Source organism: Sturnira hondurensis, unplaced genomic scaffold, assembly GCF_014824575.4.
Source record: "Sturnira hondurensis isolate 20B ecotype Veracruz unplaced genomic scaffold, ASM1482457v3 Scaffold0012984, whole genome shotgun sequence".
Lineage (NCBI taxonomy): Eukaryota > Metazoa > Chordata > Mammalia > Chiroptera > Phyllostomidae > Sturnira > Sturnira hondurensis.
Window position 1 is genome coordinate 109,548 of NW_028085615.1, and position 16,583 is coordinate 126,130.

General features: G+C 54.0%; 1 protein-coding gene across 2 annotated transcripts; it reads left to right on the forward strand.

Moving 5' to 3' along the window:
- The first annotated feature begins 1,792 nt into the window (after positions 1–1,792).
- Positions 1,793–16,209, forward strand: RMND5B (required for meiotic nuclear division 5 homolog B). 2 transcript variants are annotated; one of them, XM_037060862.1, is made up of 10 exons: positions 1,793–1,841; positions 6,990–7,140; positions 11,239–11,384; positions 11,507–11,647; positions 12,264–12,364; positions 12,571–12,737; positions 13,528–13,693; positions 15,281–15,383; positions 15,472–15,626; positions 15,710–16,209. In XM_037060862.1, exons 2-10 carry the CDS (start codon positions 7,002–7,004, stop codon positions 15,771–15,773), a joined length of 1,182 nt encoding a protein of 393 aa, XP_036916757.1. In that variant the 5' UTR covers positions 1,793–1,841; positions 6,990–7,001; the 3' UTR covers positions 15,774–16,209. The 2 variants fall into 2 exon arrangements, with proteins under 2 accessions (XP_036916757.1, XP_036916756.1); XM_037060861.1 differs by lacking the exon at positions 1,793–1,841 and adding an exon at positions 1,909–2,101.
- Positions 16,210–16,583: the final 374 nt, after the last annotated feature.

Consider the following 16,583-nt stretch of genomic DNA (forward strand, 5'->3'; position numbering starts at 1 on the left):
AATTCCTGGAAAACAGCTAAATTTTTCCGCTTTGCAGCAGTCCCTCCTTCCCACAAAGACAAATCGAAGACACAATCCCAATAAGGCAAGATTGACAAAATCAACTGGGTATTAAAACTTGGTGCACCCTGAAGAGAGACAAAACAGCGACGCCAGAACCACATACTGGGGAAAGCGACGGCAAAGGTGAAAACTGCCTGAAGCGTCAGCCGGGTATTCCAAGTTCTCACAGATGCTGGGTTTTGCTCTCACCCAGCGAGGCTGTGGGGCAGGTCAGGGCTCCCGCAGAGGAAGTGGGGAAGCCTGGGGAAACCTGGGGAATCGGCAGAAGCCTGTGAGGTCCTATTGGCTCCGAGGCCGACTGGGCCTCAGCGGGTGGCCTCAGGCTAGGCTCACTCAGCTCTCCGCCCCCGCAGCTCCTCGTGGGCCAGACCACCCAGGCTCGAGGCGCACAGACGAGACTCGCCAGGATGCTCCAACACCCGCGGGCTTCCGGCGGGGCTCTGGACCACCCCCTTCTCTGCCTGTAGCGTAAGGTTCTGAAGCCATTGGAGCCTCAGCGTATTTCTGAGCATCTAAGGTGTTCCAAGTACATGGTGTTGGGCATACAGCATTCGTGCTGAGTACGAAGTCGTGGTCCCAGTGGAGCTTTTATTCTTAAGGGGGCGTGAGTTAGGAGCCGAAAGACAATAAGCACACAAAATAATTTCAAGTCAAATGCTATTTAAAAAAAACCTGGGTTGTGCAAGTGCTGTACAGAAAACAAAACAAGATGGTGCAAGGGTGTTTGCGGGGTGGAGGGTGGGGAGGAGGCGTGGAGGGTTGAAGGTTGATGTCCTGGAAAGACTGGCCCGGAAAGGGAGCAGAAAGTCAGGGAAACCAAGACCCAGCCTTTTCCCGTTGGGCTGTTTTCTGGCTGTCTTTAACGCCTGTGGAGTGGCAGGGGGCTCCTCTGCCCCGCCCCTGCGGAGCAACTCTTGCTCTGGGAGGAGCGTGAATTTAGTCCAGTCCTGGGTTTGGGGTCACCCTTCCTCTTAGCACAGCTGTACAACTCGGTCTCCCTGTACACGCCAAGAAGGGAGACCAATGACCAATGGAGGGCAGCAGGGCAGGGGCTGGGTCCCCGACCCGCACCCCCTCCCAGCAGTGTTATTCTCCTGTTGAATTCCCAGTGCGTAGATTAGGTACAGATTTTGCGGCAGAAAAAAGTGACTTTTCTTTTAAACACCATTTGATATATCGAAAAGGGCATCACGGAGTCATCACGGGAGAGCCAAACCGTCGGACCCACGTCATTCCGTAGTTTTTCTTTTGAAAGAGGGCAGAAGGCGGGAAGCCGAGTTGGCACAGACTTCGGTTTAGGGCTTCCGAGCAGAGAGCCGGACGCTGGGACCGAGTCTGGGACTGAGTTACGGGAGCGGGCGGGCCGGGCGCTTCTTCCCGGTGGGAAAGCCAGCCCGCCAGCTCCACGCACCCTCAAACTTCCCCGGGCCAGCGAGCGGGGTCGGTCCGATCCCGCCCGCATCCCGCAGAAGCAGAGGGGCGCGGTGCAGCCCACAGCCCGGGCGCAAGTGCAAGCACAGCCAGGGCGTGGGCCACGACCGCTGGAAGTCGGGCTTCCCGCCGCCGCCCGCTTCCTGCGGGCGACTCCACTCTGGGAACGCGGGAGGGGGAGGCTCGCGCCCAAGCGGTCTCGGGACAGCACCCCTCCGTGAAGCCGCGAGTGGGCGGGTCCCGACCCGCGGAGCAGCGGCCGCAGCTTCCGGTTCCGTTGGCTGCGGCGCCGGAAGCGGGGGCGGGGCGGTGGGCGCCAGGTGCGAGCTGCGGCTTCCGGCCCGGAGGTGCGAGCGCGGGGCGAGGCGCACCCGAGCGGCGGCGGGGCGCGGTGGGCCGCAGCTCGGAGGGGCTCCTCGGCCTCGGGCCTTCTCCGACTACACGTCCGCTCCAGTCCGTTCGTCCTTAGACTTGTTTGCTCCGCAGCCGTCGGCCCTGGCAGGGAACTGGGGCCCCTCAGACTCATAGGACACTCGAGGAAGCGCCCCTGCCGGGGGAATCTCCCCAACTCCCGACATCTCGTCGTATTGTCAGCCCGCTGAGCCGGGTAAGCCGGGGCGGACGAGGACATTCCAGCATGCTCTATTGAAGGACGAGTAGGAGTTTGACAGTCATTTCCGTTAATGCAGATGAAACTCCCAGTAGGGCTGCATTCCGGGGAAAGTGGTGGGCCTTTTCTTCCCCCTACTTTTGGTTAACGACGAAAGATCGAAACTTAAATCGAGATCTGTAAGGAAAAAATGAGCGTAACATCCTGGGGTCTAGGAGAGCATCTCTGAAGAGATGGCGTTTGTATGGAGACCCTCCTGAGGAGCCAACTGTGTAGAGATCTGGGAGAAGAGTGTTCCAGGCGGAGGAAACAGCCAGCGCAGACGCCCTCAGGCAGAAATAAAGTGAATGAAAACAAGGAAGCGAAAGGGGGCTGGTGTGGTTGGAGCGGGGTACCAAAGGGGAGAGTGGTGGGAGACAAGTGGGAGAGGTGGTTGGGAGTGGCCTCCCAACTGTTCGGGCTGTAAAACGGAGGGTGGGTTTTCTCCTGAGTGCAGGAGTCGTCGGGTATTAAGCAGAGGAGTGGTGGGTGTGTAGGGTGAAGAGTGGACAGAGGTGGGGGTACAAAGGTGTAAGAGTTGGCTCAATGGAGGCTGTCCAGTTCTGTGTCAGGCAACGGGACCTTTCTGTGATTTGCACCAACGTCCCTTCTCCCGGATCTTTACCCCAGAAGGCGTTCTTCTGGTTCAGGATGCTGGAGCCTGGGTACAAAACCCTCATGCATGTCTTGGAGGGATTTTAGTATTTCACTCATGTGTCCCCTTTCCCAGCCCCTCCCCCTCAGGTTTGAGCTCAGACCCTCTAGCCCGGAGGGCTAGGGAGTGGGTGCATCATTTAATCAGTAAATGTGCACTGAGCACCCACTGTGGACCAGGCCCTGGACTGGGCGCCGAAGGGAGAGAGGGTGAGAGAGACTGGACTCCTGGCCTGAGCATCTCACAGTTGGGGGGTGGAGACAAACATGAGGACAGGCACTGACTGTACTGCCGTGCTGTGGACTCTGACGTGCGTGGTCCGTGTGTGGTCCGGGCATCCTCCACCGAGGTTTGTGAGGCAGAGAAGGAGGCAGGGAGATTTCAGCGAGGGCTCTGTGGGGAGCCAATAATTACACTGCATCTGGTGCTCTGCAGAGAAGGGCGGAGGGCGTCCTGGACAGAGACTCAGCTTGTGCTGAGCGAGTGCACAGTGATAAAGGGCTGGTATGTCAAGCCAGGGCAGTGTTGAGGAAAGGAGGTAACAGGATCCCATGAGTTCCTTTGGAGGGGTCAGTTTGAGCACACTCTCTGCCCTCCTGTGCAGTGAAGATGACCAACCCATGGCTCTGTCAGTGTGGCTTGGCCCGGGCCAGCTCTTCGGATGGAGTGCTTGCAAGCAGTTCTGTTTACCCAGCTCACTTAAATTTATTTTTAAATGTCTTACTGAGTTTTCTTGGTTCACTGTACGTGCATTTGGTCCATGCAGGGCCTTTTTCTCCTGTGTGTGTGTGTGTTTATTTATGCGTTCCCTGTTACCCTGTTCCTCCCTTCTCCCCCACCAAAGAAAACCACTCTGATGTGTTCTGTGTCAATCCCTGTATTTGCACATGTCCTTTGTTGTATACACATATATATTTTTAAAGATTTTGTTTAGAGTGAGGAAAGGAGGGAGAGAAACAGGATGCGCAAGAGAAACAGCAGTTGGTTGCCTCTCTCATGTACCCAACTGGGGACCAGGCACGCAACCCAGACATGTGCCCTGACTGGGAATCGAACTGGCAACCTTTCAGATCACAGGTCAGCTCAATCCACTGAGCCACACCCACACCAGCCAGGGCTGTATGCATATATTTTTTAATTTACACAGGTAATATTCTCCCTAGAGCTCATTTAGTTTCACTTTTCCCCTTAGTACCACATTTTGGGATCTTACTGATATTGCCATGGGTATCTCTGGAGTGTGGTTTCTAAATGCTCTCGAGGTTTTCATAGATGCGTCCCCCACATTTTACTTCCTTGACTTACCAGTTGCCCCAGTGGCAAAGCCCCTAGATTGTCCCGGACTTCTGGCCACTACACACCGCGCTGGGATGAAAATCCTTGTACCCATCTCCTTCCTCATCTCTTTAAAACAGTTTCAGGATTCTGGCCTGGGCTTCCCCTGGGTAGTCCTGGTATCGGTGGGTGTCGGATGGGGCCAGACTGACCTTGGTGAGGTCCTCCTCATTCTTGAACTGTGTGTATTTTCGGTAAATAGTCATTCTGGTTCCCATTCTTGGCGAACATTCTGTTGTGCTTCCATCTTTCCTAGTCTGTCATCTCACAGGCTCTACGATTAATCTCCCGCTTCCTGTCGTCGTTAATTGTTGCCATACACTCATTGCAACCACAGACGTTCCCTTTCCTGGTGAGGTGGTGGCCTGGTGAGCTGGCCCAGAGAGTGTGGTGATGCGGAGGGCTTCAGGGATGGGCCCAGCTTCAGTTCTCATGTCCTCCCCTTCCTGCCATGTGACCTTGGGCAACTTAGTTAATCTTTCTCTGTCTCATATTCTTATCTGTAAAGTTGGTCTAACAATTGCACCTACCTCTTAGCGTTCTTGTACGAATTGATTAGCTCATGCATGCAAAGTCATGAGAAGGGTGCCTGGCACACAGTAAACCCCCATGAGGTATTAACTGTTAACAGCAATAATAACTATTATATAGATACTGTTCCAGACAGGAGTCCCTGTTATGTTTTGCGATAACGGCTCATATCCCGTGGTGGGGTACAGGCACACGTGTTTTCTGCTACTTCACGTGATTGCACTTCCAGGTGTTGCGTTTTCATCAACAATGAGACAAAACCTTCTACTAGCAAAGATTACAGCTCACGGAAGGCTCAGAAATGGTTAGCACTTTTTGGCAGTAAAGTATTTTCAATGCAGATGTGTACTTTTTAAAAAGAGAGAATGCTGTCTCACATGTGAGACTGGTGTGGTGTGCACACAGCGTTCACATGCTCTGGGAACCACACAGTCCCGGTGACTCGCTGTGCTGTGGTGCTGGCTTTACTGTGCTGTCGGCTTTGTCGTGGTGGTCTGAGCCACCCACGGCCCCTGCGAGGTACGCCTGTGTGTGCTCGGGAGGCATGAGGAGGGCGATGAGCCTTCTCGGCATGATGATTACAGACTCCAGTGTTAGCATCAGCTGGGAGGGGAGATGGCAGAAACACGTGACAGCCCTAGGTACCATTTTCCTGTCACATGCCCCTATCTGCGCCGAGAGAATTCTGCCAGGACCCGTGGTGCTGGTGGGAACGGGCAGAGAGGGATGAAACTGGAGAGTCCCGAGGGTCACCTTGGGCACAGAGTTCTCCTGTGACATCACTTTGTGTGAGGACGGACAGCTGACTAGATTGGGACATTTGAGAGCGTGCTTTCATTTCTAGTCCCGTGGATGGGAGGCTAGGGAGAGAACCCTGTCACCAGCACTTTGAGGATCATCTCTGTGTTCGGTGACGAAGGCTGCTCTCAAATGGAGGGGAGCGATGGCTCAGAGTAGAAGGGACTTAGGGCAGGGACCTCGGTGGTAGGAAAGTTGGATGGGAAAAGGCATCTGGGGACGGGTGGTGGTAAGGGTTGCATGGCATTGTGAATGCGTTTGGTGACACAAATGGTTAAAAGGGTAAATTTATATGTATTTTACCACAATTAAAAAGTCATACTTAAGCCCTGGCTGGTGTGGCTCAGTGGATCAAGCACCATCCTGTGAACTGAGAGGTTGCAGGTTTGATTTTTCAGTCAGGGCACATGCCAGGGTTGTGTGCCAGGTCCCTGGTTGGGGGTTTGCGAGCAGCAACTAATTGATGTTTCTCTTGCACATCGATGTTCTTTCCCTCTCTTTCTCCCTCCCTTCCCCTCTCTCTAAAAATAAATAAATTAAAAATTTTAAAAAGTCATACTAAAAAAAATACTGAAGTAGGAGGAGGCCCGGTGGGAGCAAGGGAGGGACAGCTGCTAGAGGGGTCACCCCTGAGTTGCTTCTCAAACAGTTGGGGAGGTGACAGGAGGGCTTCCCAGGGAGTGGGACCAGCCTGAACCAGGGCCCGAGCTTCGAGGCAGTGAGGTTCTGGCTGCCCGTCTGGGGTGAGCAGCAGGGGAGACTGAAGCCATGGTCGGGGGCAGGACCCATTGGGCCAGTGCGGCTGACAGTTGCTCCTTAGTCTGTGTTTCCAAGTACCAGCCTTTTACGGACTGTGGATTGTCTTCATGGCTCCTCTCACTGTGGAGCAGAGGAGACCCAGTCCACTAACCGAAGGGAGGGTGGCCGTGATGGGTCTATGAAATACGTGGAGTATGAGGCCAGGTAGTATATGTACGGATTTCTAGTTTGTGTCGCCTGCTGAGGGTTCTGCGAGACCTGCTGCCCCTTCTCGCTGAAAAGAGACAAGCAGTGCCCTGGCTGGCTGGCTGGCTGGCTTGGTGGGAGTGTCCTCCCGTGCACTGAAAGTTTGTAAGTTCGATCCCTGGTCAGGGCACATACCTAGGTTGTGGGTTTGATTCCTGGTCGGGGTATGTAAGGAGGCAACTGATCAATGTTTCTTATGTTGATGTTTCTCTGTCTCTCCCTTTCCTCTCTAAAATCAATCAGCATATCCATATTTAAATAAAGAGAAATGAGCAAGAGTCATAGAGTGAAATGAGTTGAAAACAGTGTTCTCACCATGATTCAAACTACCCATGTCCTCACATCTATCCTCGCCCTCCCCTGGGCCCCCTGGCTCGGGGCGATGAAGCTGTGGACTGATACGTTAAATGGGGCTTTGTGAGCATTGATGCATAATATGGGTGGGGCAAGGGGGATCTGGAGGATTCCCCACTGTGTGCCCCAGGTGGGGCCTGACACCCTGGACCCTCCTCCCACCTTTAGGCAGGGACCGCCATGGAGCAGTGCATGAGCGTGGAGAGAGAGGTGGACAAGGTCCTCCAGAAGTTCCTGACCTACGGGCAGCACTTCGAGCAGAGCCTGGAGGAGCTGCTGCACTGCGTGGGCCGGCTGCGGGCCGAGCTGGCCAGGGCAGGTGGGTGCCCCCATGAGAGCCCCACTCCTGCCTCCCCACGGGCCTTGGAGACCCCGAGGCTGCTTGGTGACAATGACTTTCCTGCTCTGTCATTCCTTACGGATTTATTACTTGGCATTCAACTGCAAGGAAGAAGCTTTTCCTTCTCCCTTATTCACATATTTACTTATTATCAATTCTCATTTAGAACTTATTATTTTATTCAGTGGGTCATAATCTATTACTGTTGGTATATATTTTGATGCTCAAATTGTGTTAGATTTGACCAGAGGTAGCCCCTAGTTTCTATTTCCTTTTTTTAAAAAAATGAGCTATGATTCACATTAAAAAACACCTTTTTAAAATGTATGATTTAGCCCTAGCTAGTGTACTCAGTGGATTGAATGCTGGCCTGTGAATCAAAGGGTCGCTGGTTCGATTCCCAGTCATGGCACATGCCTGGGTTGTGGGCCAGGTCCCCAGTGCAGGGGGATGCGGGAGAGGCAACCACACACTGATGTTTCTCTCCCTCTCTTCCTCCCTTCCCCTCTTGAAAAATAAGTAAATAAAATCTTTAAAAAATAAAATGTATAATTCAGTGGTTTTTAGTGCATTTGCAGAGTTGTATAATCATTATCACCATGTAATTTCAGAACATTTTATCACCCCAACAGGAAACTAACTCCTCCACTCCCCCTTCTCTGGCCCCTGGCCCCCACCAATCTTCTTTGTGTGGACTTACCTATTCTGGACACTTCATATAAATGAAATTGTATAATATGCTTAGCTTTTTGAGGAACTGGTGAACTATTTTTACAAATGTGGCTGTAGCTTTTTACCTTCCTACAACAGTGTTTGAGGGTTCCGGTTTCTCCACACCCGCCTCCACTCTTGTCTTCAATTATAGCCATCCTAGCGTTTTTCTAAAGACTAGTGACAGTGGAGCATGTTTTGCTGTGCTTGTGGGCCGTTTACATATCTTTGTTGAAGAAATGTCTGTTTAAATCTTTTGCCCACATTTTGATTGGGTTATTGTCTTTTCATTGTTGAGTTGTGAGAGCTCTTTCTCTATTCTTGATATTAGACCCTTATTATACGAGTTGTGTTTTCACCTTCTTCATAGCGTCGTTTGAAGCACAAAAGTTTTTAATACTGATGAAGTCCATTTTATTTTTTCTTTGGTTGCTCATGCTTTTGTTGTCATGTCTAAGAAACTGCTGCTGAGCCTGCAGCCGTGAAGATGGGCCCCCCCGTCTTGTCCTGGAGCGCTGTAGTCTGGGCCCTCGCGCTTGCTCTGTGGTCCGATCTGAGGCACGTTTTTGTGCTGGTGCAAGGTCCAACTTCAGTCCTTTGCTCGTGAATATTCAGTTGTCTCAGCGCCATTCTTTGTTGTCCTATGTCCTTTTTGATGTGCTCTTTTTTCCCCCCAGCACTTTTTTATTTTCTGGCACAATAAGACATTCCCTGGAATCAGTAATTTTTGCAAGTAGCCATGGTTCTTTCGGCAGGAAATGGTATTTGGAAACTGCGATCTAGGTGGTTACTGGGGCGTCATTGTTTTTAGTTTTTTTTGTGTTTTTTTTTAAGCAAATGGGCCTTCCTGCCTTCCCTCTCTTCCCCCCATCGATATATCCATTTATCTGTCTATCTTTGTATATTGCAGACAGTGTATTTACAGCGATGCCTTCATTTCCAGCCCAGCATCACAGGGTTCTTCCCAGGCTTCCCTCACCCATAACTGCTTCTCTCTTCAACAGTGAGAAGCCCGACTGCCAGTACATTTCTCCTCTGCTCTGTCACTACAATACATAGACAGTATTTTCAGAACTGCTACACCACCGAGAATAAACAAATCTACAAAGTAGAGTTTGTGCCCTTTTTATTTTTATTTCTTAAAGAATGCACGTACATGAGAAAAGCCTTTAAGGTCAAAAAGGCTGGTGGTGGAAAGCGAGTCTCCCTTTTACCCCAGTCCCGGTTTCTGCCTGCCTCCCCCCAGAGTCACCCTGTTCTGTGTCTCAGGTGCCCCTCTGGGCAGCATCTCTGCACTGGGAGGCATCACGTGGGAGTGTCCCCCCTCCTTTTCTGCACACACAGACTATAAAGCACACAGTTCCCTGTGCCTTGCTTTTTTCCTACACAGCCTGTCTTGGAGAGTGTTCCATATCAGTACATAGAATTCTGCCTCATTCTTTTACCGTCATGGGGTTGTGCTATGCTTGTTTGATTTTTAGAGAAGGGGGAAGGGAGGGAGAAAAACATCAGTGTGTGGTTGCCTCTGGAGCACCCCCTACTGGGGACCTGGCCTGCAACCCAGGCATGTACCCTGACTGGGAATCGAACCAGCGACCCTTTGGCTCAGAGGCTGGCATTCAGTCCACTGAGCCAGCCAGGGCTGTGCCATGCCTTTGATAGCACCTGTTAACTGTGGTGGAAGCGCTTTTCTCTTGCTGGTCCAACACTGTCTGTGCTCTTGGTTAACACATGACTGTGGCTGCAGTATGTTTACAAGGAGAAAGTATCTTCTGATGGGGATTTGTTGGGGCTGGCAGTTGTCGCAGGGGTCCTTGGTGGTAGTGACTGGGGGATTCGAAGTCGAAAGGCTTTGGTTTCTTAAGAGTATGCCTTTGTCCTAAAGGGGATGTGGCTAAGGACCGTGCAGTGTGGCCCTTTGTGACCTGGGGGAGCAGAGTGTGAGAAAGGGGTGGCAGGCTGGGCTTTGGGGGGCGGTGCTGGTGCCCGGAGTGAAGTGTGTGCTTCTGCCCTGACTGCCTGGGCTGGGGGGGTGGCCCAGCCACCACCTCCTTTTTGTGTTTTTCGGGACTCACTCACAAGCGCAGAAACCCAGCTCAGGCGACTGGACAAGCAGCCACACAAACAAAGGGGACTTGGTTAGGGGCTTGGCTAACTGAATGGTCCCGGCCTGGCTGGACCCAGGCGCCTGTGTCACCCCTCAGTCCACACTGGCTCCACCTGCAGAGCCGCGCCCGCCTCCCCCCCCACCCCCACCTCCGGAGGTGTGAGGTCCCTGTGGCCTCTAGCAGCTCCTGTTCACGTTGTTTGTTCAGCAGCCTGGCAGAGGGCGTCTCTTCCTGGGCTTCTGATCTCGGAGCTGAGACTCTCCCTGGCCCTCTTGGGTCACATTCCCTTCCTTGAATCGAGGTGATCCCTCTAGAGAAGTGGCGTAGGCGCTGGGCTGGAAGAAGGATCCAATGCTCTGTGTGTCTTCCTGTCCTCCAAACCCCACCTGCTCTCGGTGTTTGGTCTGGGTCTAGCCTGGTCACTTTGAGCTGNCAGGCGCCTGTGTCACCCCTCAGTCCACAGTGGCTCCACCTGCAGAGCCGCATCTCCCCCCCCCCCCCCCCCGGAGGTGTGAGGTCCCTGTGGCCTCTAGCAGCTCCTGTTCACGTTGTTTGTTCAGCAGCCTGGCAGAGGGCGTCTCTTCCTGGGCTTCTGGTCTTGGAGCTGAGACTCTCCCTGGCCCTCTTGGGTCACATTCCCTTCCTTGAATCGAGGTGATCCCTCTAGAGAAGTGGCGTAGGCGCTGGGCTGGAAGAAGGATCCAATGCTCTGTGTGTCTTCCTCTCCTCCAAACCCCACCTGCTCTCGGTGTTTGGTCTGGGTCTAGCCTGGTCACTTTGAGCTGGTGTCCTGAGCCAGAAACCCCTGAACTTGACTGGCAGCCCCTGGCCCGCCAGGTGTCCTCAGAGTTGATCAGAGGCATGAACGTGGAGATGTCTTGCAGTTCAAAGCCTTCTCATACGTGGCATCTCACTCAAGATAAGGAGCCATCCAGTGTGGTGGCAAGGAGCACAGACTTCAGCTCTGTCACTGCTGTGTCACCTCTCGAGTCACTGCCGCAGCTTCCTCAGTGTCAGGATGGGACACTAACAGTTCCCTCTGCACAGCGTGGGAAATGAGCGGAAACAAAGTATCTGCCCACAGATGAACCGGCCAGCTCCCGTCATGCAGTTCGGAGCTGACAGGACCTGAGACGGAAACCACGTCTTTCACCCTGGAGTTCAGGCTCTCTCCCAGGCCCACAGGCAGCGTGTAGGACAGAGGAAGCAGGGACAGGTTCTGCCTCCATGTCTTGACTCACGGCCAGTTTCTCTGCAGCCCTCCAGGGTACCTCGCTCTCAGCCACCCTGTCCTCGGTGATGTCCCAGTGCTGCCAGAAGATCAGGGACGCTGTGCAGAAACTGGCTTCGGACCACAAGGACATTCATGGCAGTGTCTCCCGAGTGGGCAAGGCCATTGACAGGGTGAGTGTGTGGGCGCAGACGGGGGGCGGGATCCTGGAGTTGGTGTGTCCTGAGCCCATCAGGAAAGCAGGTGTGGGAGGGTGAGTGCTGAGTCACAGGGCCCTGTGTCTCGTCCCTGTCAGAACTTTGACTCTGAGATTTGCGGTGTGGTCTCGGACGCGGTGTGGGACTCCCAAGAGAAGCAGCAGCAGACCCTGCAGCTGGCCATCGTGGAGCACCTGTACCAGCAGGGCATGCTCAGTGTGGCCGAGGAGCTGTGCCAGGTGAGGGCCTGGCGGGGAGGGTGCTGGCTCCAGCCTGCTCTGCTTTCTGCTCTGTAGTTTTCTTTGTATTCACTCCTGTTATTCTTGAAATCAGTTTATTTTAGAAAGGAAATCAGGCCTCCAGCCATAAATAGAAGGTAGCTCTAGAAAATAGAGATGGCTAAAAGGGAAGGCAGTTATTTCTGGCTGGGTCGGGTGCCAGTCGGGGTTCCGAGCGAGGCATGGTCCCCCTTTCTTAGGGAGGGAGGTTAGTAAGACAACAGGGCAGCACAGTTCGGTTAAAGCGCACAGGCAGCGAAGGTAAAGGACCCCTTCTCGTAAAGGGACTAAGAGGATTGAAAAGGAATACTTTCTCACCATGCTGCTCAACACAGGGCCTGGGGACTGTCTCCCTTAGCCCGGGTGGGGTGCTGGTCTGCCCTGAGGGAGGCGGAGTGTGGCACTGAGCCTTCCAGGATGAAAGTGGGACTGAGAGTGGCCGTGTGGCAGGCCGGTGACAGCTGCTCCTCACGCAGACCCTGGCTCTCTCCAGCCTGCCTGTGGCAGGTGAGGGTTTCTTAGAGCAGAGCATTTTGGAAACAGTGTCCTCCAGTGATGGGACCATGCTCTCCCACAGGAGTCCACACTGAACGTGGACTTGGATTTCAAGCAGCCTTTCCTGGAGTTGAATCGAATCCTAGAAGCCCTGCACAGACATGACCTGGGGCCGGCCTTGGAGTAAGTGGGCCCTGGGACGGACCAGTAAGGGGCAGAGCTTGTCTATGGTCTTTACTCACCCAGTGTATTGACGCACCCCCAGCTCTGCCTGTGGCCTCACACAGGCCTCTGGAGACCACCTCTCTGCCCTGGCTGCCCCGGCGCTCCTCCTCTTGCCCACCTGCCCCACCTGCCCCACCATGCTCAGCTGGCCCCTTTCTCGGCAGATGGGCCGTCTCCCACAGGCAGCCTCTGCTCGAGCTCAACAGCTCCCTGGAGTTCAAGCTGCACCGACTGCACTTTATTCACCTCCTGGCTGGGGGCCCCGACAAGCAGCTGGAGGCCCTCAGCTACGCCAGGCACTTCCAGCCCTTTGCTCGGCTGCACCAGCGAGGTAGGTGCCCAGGGTGGGTGCTGCCTCCCCTGCGGATGTCAGTGTATCACCAGGGTGCAGCTCCCTAGCCTGAGAACTCTGATCCCTCCTTCAGTGTTTCCAAGGGGGACTCCAGACTCAGGTCGTCCTCTGCCCGTCACAGCCTTCTAGTTCCATCTCAGAACCACCTCCGGTCCCTAGCACTGGCTGTGTGCCACACCCACACACAGTGCATGGGGCCGTGTGGGCCACGGCACGGCTGCCCACGTGTTGCTCTGCCTTGGCGCCCCCGCAGCTTCCTTCCTGAGCCCTCTCCCTTCACACTCGGGTTCCCAAACCTTAGATGGTCGCCATCAGTTCCTACCGTATTCTAGTAACTTTTTTCTTCAGCTCCCTTCATATTTATGACTTCCTATTTTATTGAGAAATAAACATTATGAAAACCAAGCAGTCTAATTAAACTTCAGCTAGATATCTTGTGGAGGTTCTTTAAAAAGAAATACATTAGCCAGTGTTGGGAAGCACATGTGAGTGCCACCCCGAGACTTGAGACTCAAGGTCCATTCCCTGGTGCAGTGGAGGGACGAGAAGGGAGCTAGGACCCTCCATCCTCATGCACAGGGTGGTGCCTGGCCTTGTCCCACGCTAGCAGTCCCATGGGATTTCAGGGAGAACTGGTTTTGCCGGAGGGCATTTCAGTCCCTGCCCCCCTCCTCCTGGGCCCTGCTGCTCCTGGGGCTGGGCTCCCAGCCCTGGGGAGAGGCTGCCTCCTGGGCCCTGCACTTCCTGAGCTGCACCGGTTGCTTTGTAGACATCCAGGTGATGATGGGCAGTCTGGTGTACCTGCGGCTAGGCTTGGAGAAGTCGCCCTACTGCCACCTCCTGGACAACAGCCACTGGGCTGAGATCTGTGAGACCTTTACCCGCGATGCTTGTTCCCTGCTGGGGCTTTCTGTGGAGTCGCCCCTCAGTGTCAGGTACAGCAGCCCTATGCACAGGGCAGCGTGAGTGGGAGGACTTGAAGGGGAACCATTTGCAAGGCCCTGCCACGTGCTGGCGACCGTGCTCGGTGCCTTCATAGCCCGACACTGGCTCTTCGAGTCCTTCTTCAGATAGGAGTGACCTGTGTCCACAGTTGGAGAAACTGAGATTAGGAAGTTATGACCTGAGGTCACCGTGAGGTTAGCGGCAAGGTCAAGGTTCCTATCATGTAAGTCCTCTTGAAGGAGGTCCTCCTTTTGCCTGCACCCCGCTGCAGGATTATCACAAGACCCTCTACACCCGGCCTTCCCCCAGCCTTGCCTCTCAAACACGGCCTCCTCTCCGGTAGATCTGAGTGGCTAAGTTACAGGTTTCTAGAGTTTTCGCTCGAAGTTTCCTATATAGTAATGCTCTTCTCATGATTCCACGGTGACCTAGGGGCTAGAGGTACTACATCCTCACTTCACAGAAGAGAGAACAGAGGCTCCAGGCGCACATGAACTTGCCTCAGGCCTCACAGGGAATAAAGGGCATGCATACCTGCCCCCAGGGCCCCTTGCTGCACCGCACACACAGCCACGGTGCATTTGTTGAGACTGGTGGTGGGCTCCCCCTCCCTGCCCTGAGTGCTGAGCTCTGGTTGGAGGATAGCGTTTCTTGGCAGGAACACCGCATGCACCTCATGCAGGACGGCTGCCTTCTGCCTTGTTGGGGGTCTAGCACCCAAAGCCCCGGCCTGTCAGCTCCCACCCCCGCCCACAGTATGGGGAGGTCTGAAGCTGTGCCGTCTCTGCACCCCGGTTGAGAGCCAGTCACAGAGGCGCAGGGCCGCAGAGTGGGGCCGACAGGCCCTTTCACACTAGTCATGGTCCCCTTCACACCAAGGACTTTTCAGTGGTTTGGATGTACCTGCCCCTGGGTCTTCCTTTTGTCTCTTATAGGTTTTTAAGTTTTTTGTTCTTTTCTTAAAAGATTTTACTTATTTTTAGAGAGAGGGCAAGGGAGGGAGAAAGAGTGAGAGAAACATAGATTGGTTGCCTCTCATGCCCCCAACTGGGGACCTGGCCCACAACCCAGACAGGTGCCCTGACTTGGAATTGAACAAGCGACCTTCGGTTCACAGGTTGGCACTCAGTCCACCGAGCCACACCAGCCAGGGCAGGTTCTTAGTTTTGAGGTGCATTGGAATGACTCGAGTTGGACAGGTGTGACTACATATATGGCACTTCATGAGCAACCTGGCAGTCTGAAGAACCGATTTGACCATGTGCCACTTTAAAGATTTTATTTATCTTTGGTGGTGAAGGGAAGGAGAGAGAGAAATATCAATGTATGGTTGCCTCTCGTGGGTCCCCTGCTGGGAACTGGCCTGCAACCCAGGCATGTGCCCTGACTGGGAATCGAACTGTGATCCTTTGGTTTGCAGGCCAGGTGCTCAATCCACTGAGCTACCCCAACCAGGGCCATGTGCCACTTGAGAACCTGACCCCCAAGTCCCATACCAGTGACACATGTGCTGGCCCTTCGGTTTGTCTGCTGGGGCCTTGGTCTGGCCACTCCAGCCCCTGCTCTCTGTTCTGCAGCTTTGCCTCTGGCTGTGTGGCACTGCCCATGCTGATGAACATCAAAGCCGTGATTGAGCAGAGGCAGTGCACGGGGGTCTGGAGCCACAAGGATGAGCTACCGGTGAGCCCTGGCTGAGGTGTGGGTAGCAGGCACTGGGGAGGATGGCCACGGCAGGACGTGGGACTCACCCCTGGGCTGGCCCCCCCAGATTGAGATTGAACTCGGCATGAAGTGCTGGTTCCACTCGGTGTTCGCCTGCCCCATCCTACGCCAGCAGACGTCGGAGTCCAACCCCCCCATCAAGCTCCTCTGTGGCCACGTCATCTCACAAGATGCACTTAACAAGCTCGTTAATGGAGGAAAGTAAGTGCCCTGTACTCTTCCTTTCTGGCTTGGCTCCCCTACTGGCAGCCCCTCAGACGTTCCTGGTTCTTCTCTCTTTGCAGGTTGAAGTGTCCCTACTGCCCCGTGGAGCAGAACCCAGCTGATGGGAAACGCATCATATTCTGACTCCTGTCTAGAAGGAACTTTGTTTAAACAAGTTTTTCACCCATGAGCCTTGCTGCTTCACGGGGTGGTTGGCTTCAGTGGATGGTGGTTCATTTCAGAGCAGCCAGCTGGCTGAGTGTCACCACAGCAGGGGCCCAAGAGGGAGGCGAACCAACCTGCACCGGACAGCTGGTTGCTGGACTGTTCCAACAGGGAAATGCTGGCTTCTAGATCCCACCGTCTCCCTGTTTCTGTTGCACTGACTTGGTAGCAACTGACAAAGGAGCAGAGGATTCGGGTGGCGAAAGCAAGTCTTCTGTCCATGCCCTCTGCCAGGTCCCCCCACTGCACAGCCTCACCACTGTGTGTCCATTGCCCACTGTAAATGCTCCAGGTTAGAACTGAATGCCGTCGCTTTGTGACTTTGAACAAATATACTCACAGGCCTTCTCCTTCCCTTAGCTTCACCAACAAATAACTCCTATATGTCCACTGCACACAGGTATTGGCCTGGCGGTGGCTGCTGCTAAAACCATGGCCAGCGCCCAGTTGCAAGAACCAGACCTGCTACTGGGGTGCAGAGGCTGGGAGCCGTCAGGCCCCAGGGAAGGTGCCTTTACATGCCCGTGTATAAAATCACATCATCTCCACGTTAGAAATCAGTGCAGAGGCATTTGCAAGATGAAATGACTTGTACCGCAGGGCTCACGGTTTATCAGGGAGAGCTTGGGGGTTAAACCAGGATAAGCCCACGCTCTTTCCAGTTTACTCCAGGGTACCTGAAGACTGGTTGCTCTGTACACTGAGCCCTGTGCTGTCCTCGAGAGCAGG

Excerpts from the sequence above, each read along its gene's own strand:
- RMND5B (XM_037060862.1), top strand. The coding sequence starts at position 7,002 with ATGGAGCAGTGCATGAGCGTGGAGAGAGAGGTGGACAAGGTCCTCCAG. Across the intron at positions 7,141-11,238 it reads GGCCGAGCTGGCCAGGGCAG|CCCTCCAGGGTACCTCGCTC; the intron begins GTGGGTGCCCCC and ends GTTTCTCTGCAG. Across the intron at positions 12,738-13,527 it reads TGCTCGGCTGCACCAGCGAG|ACATCCAGGTGATGATGGGC; the intron begins GTAGGTGCCCAG and ends GTTGCTTTGTAG.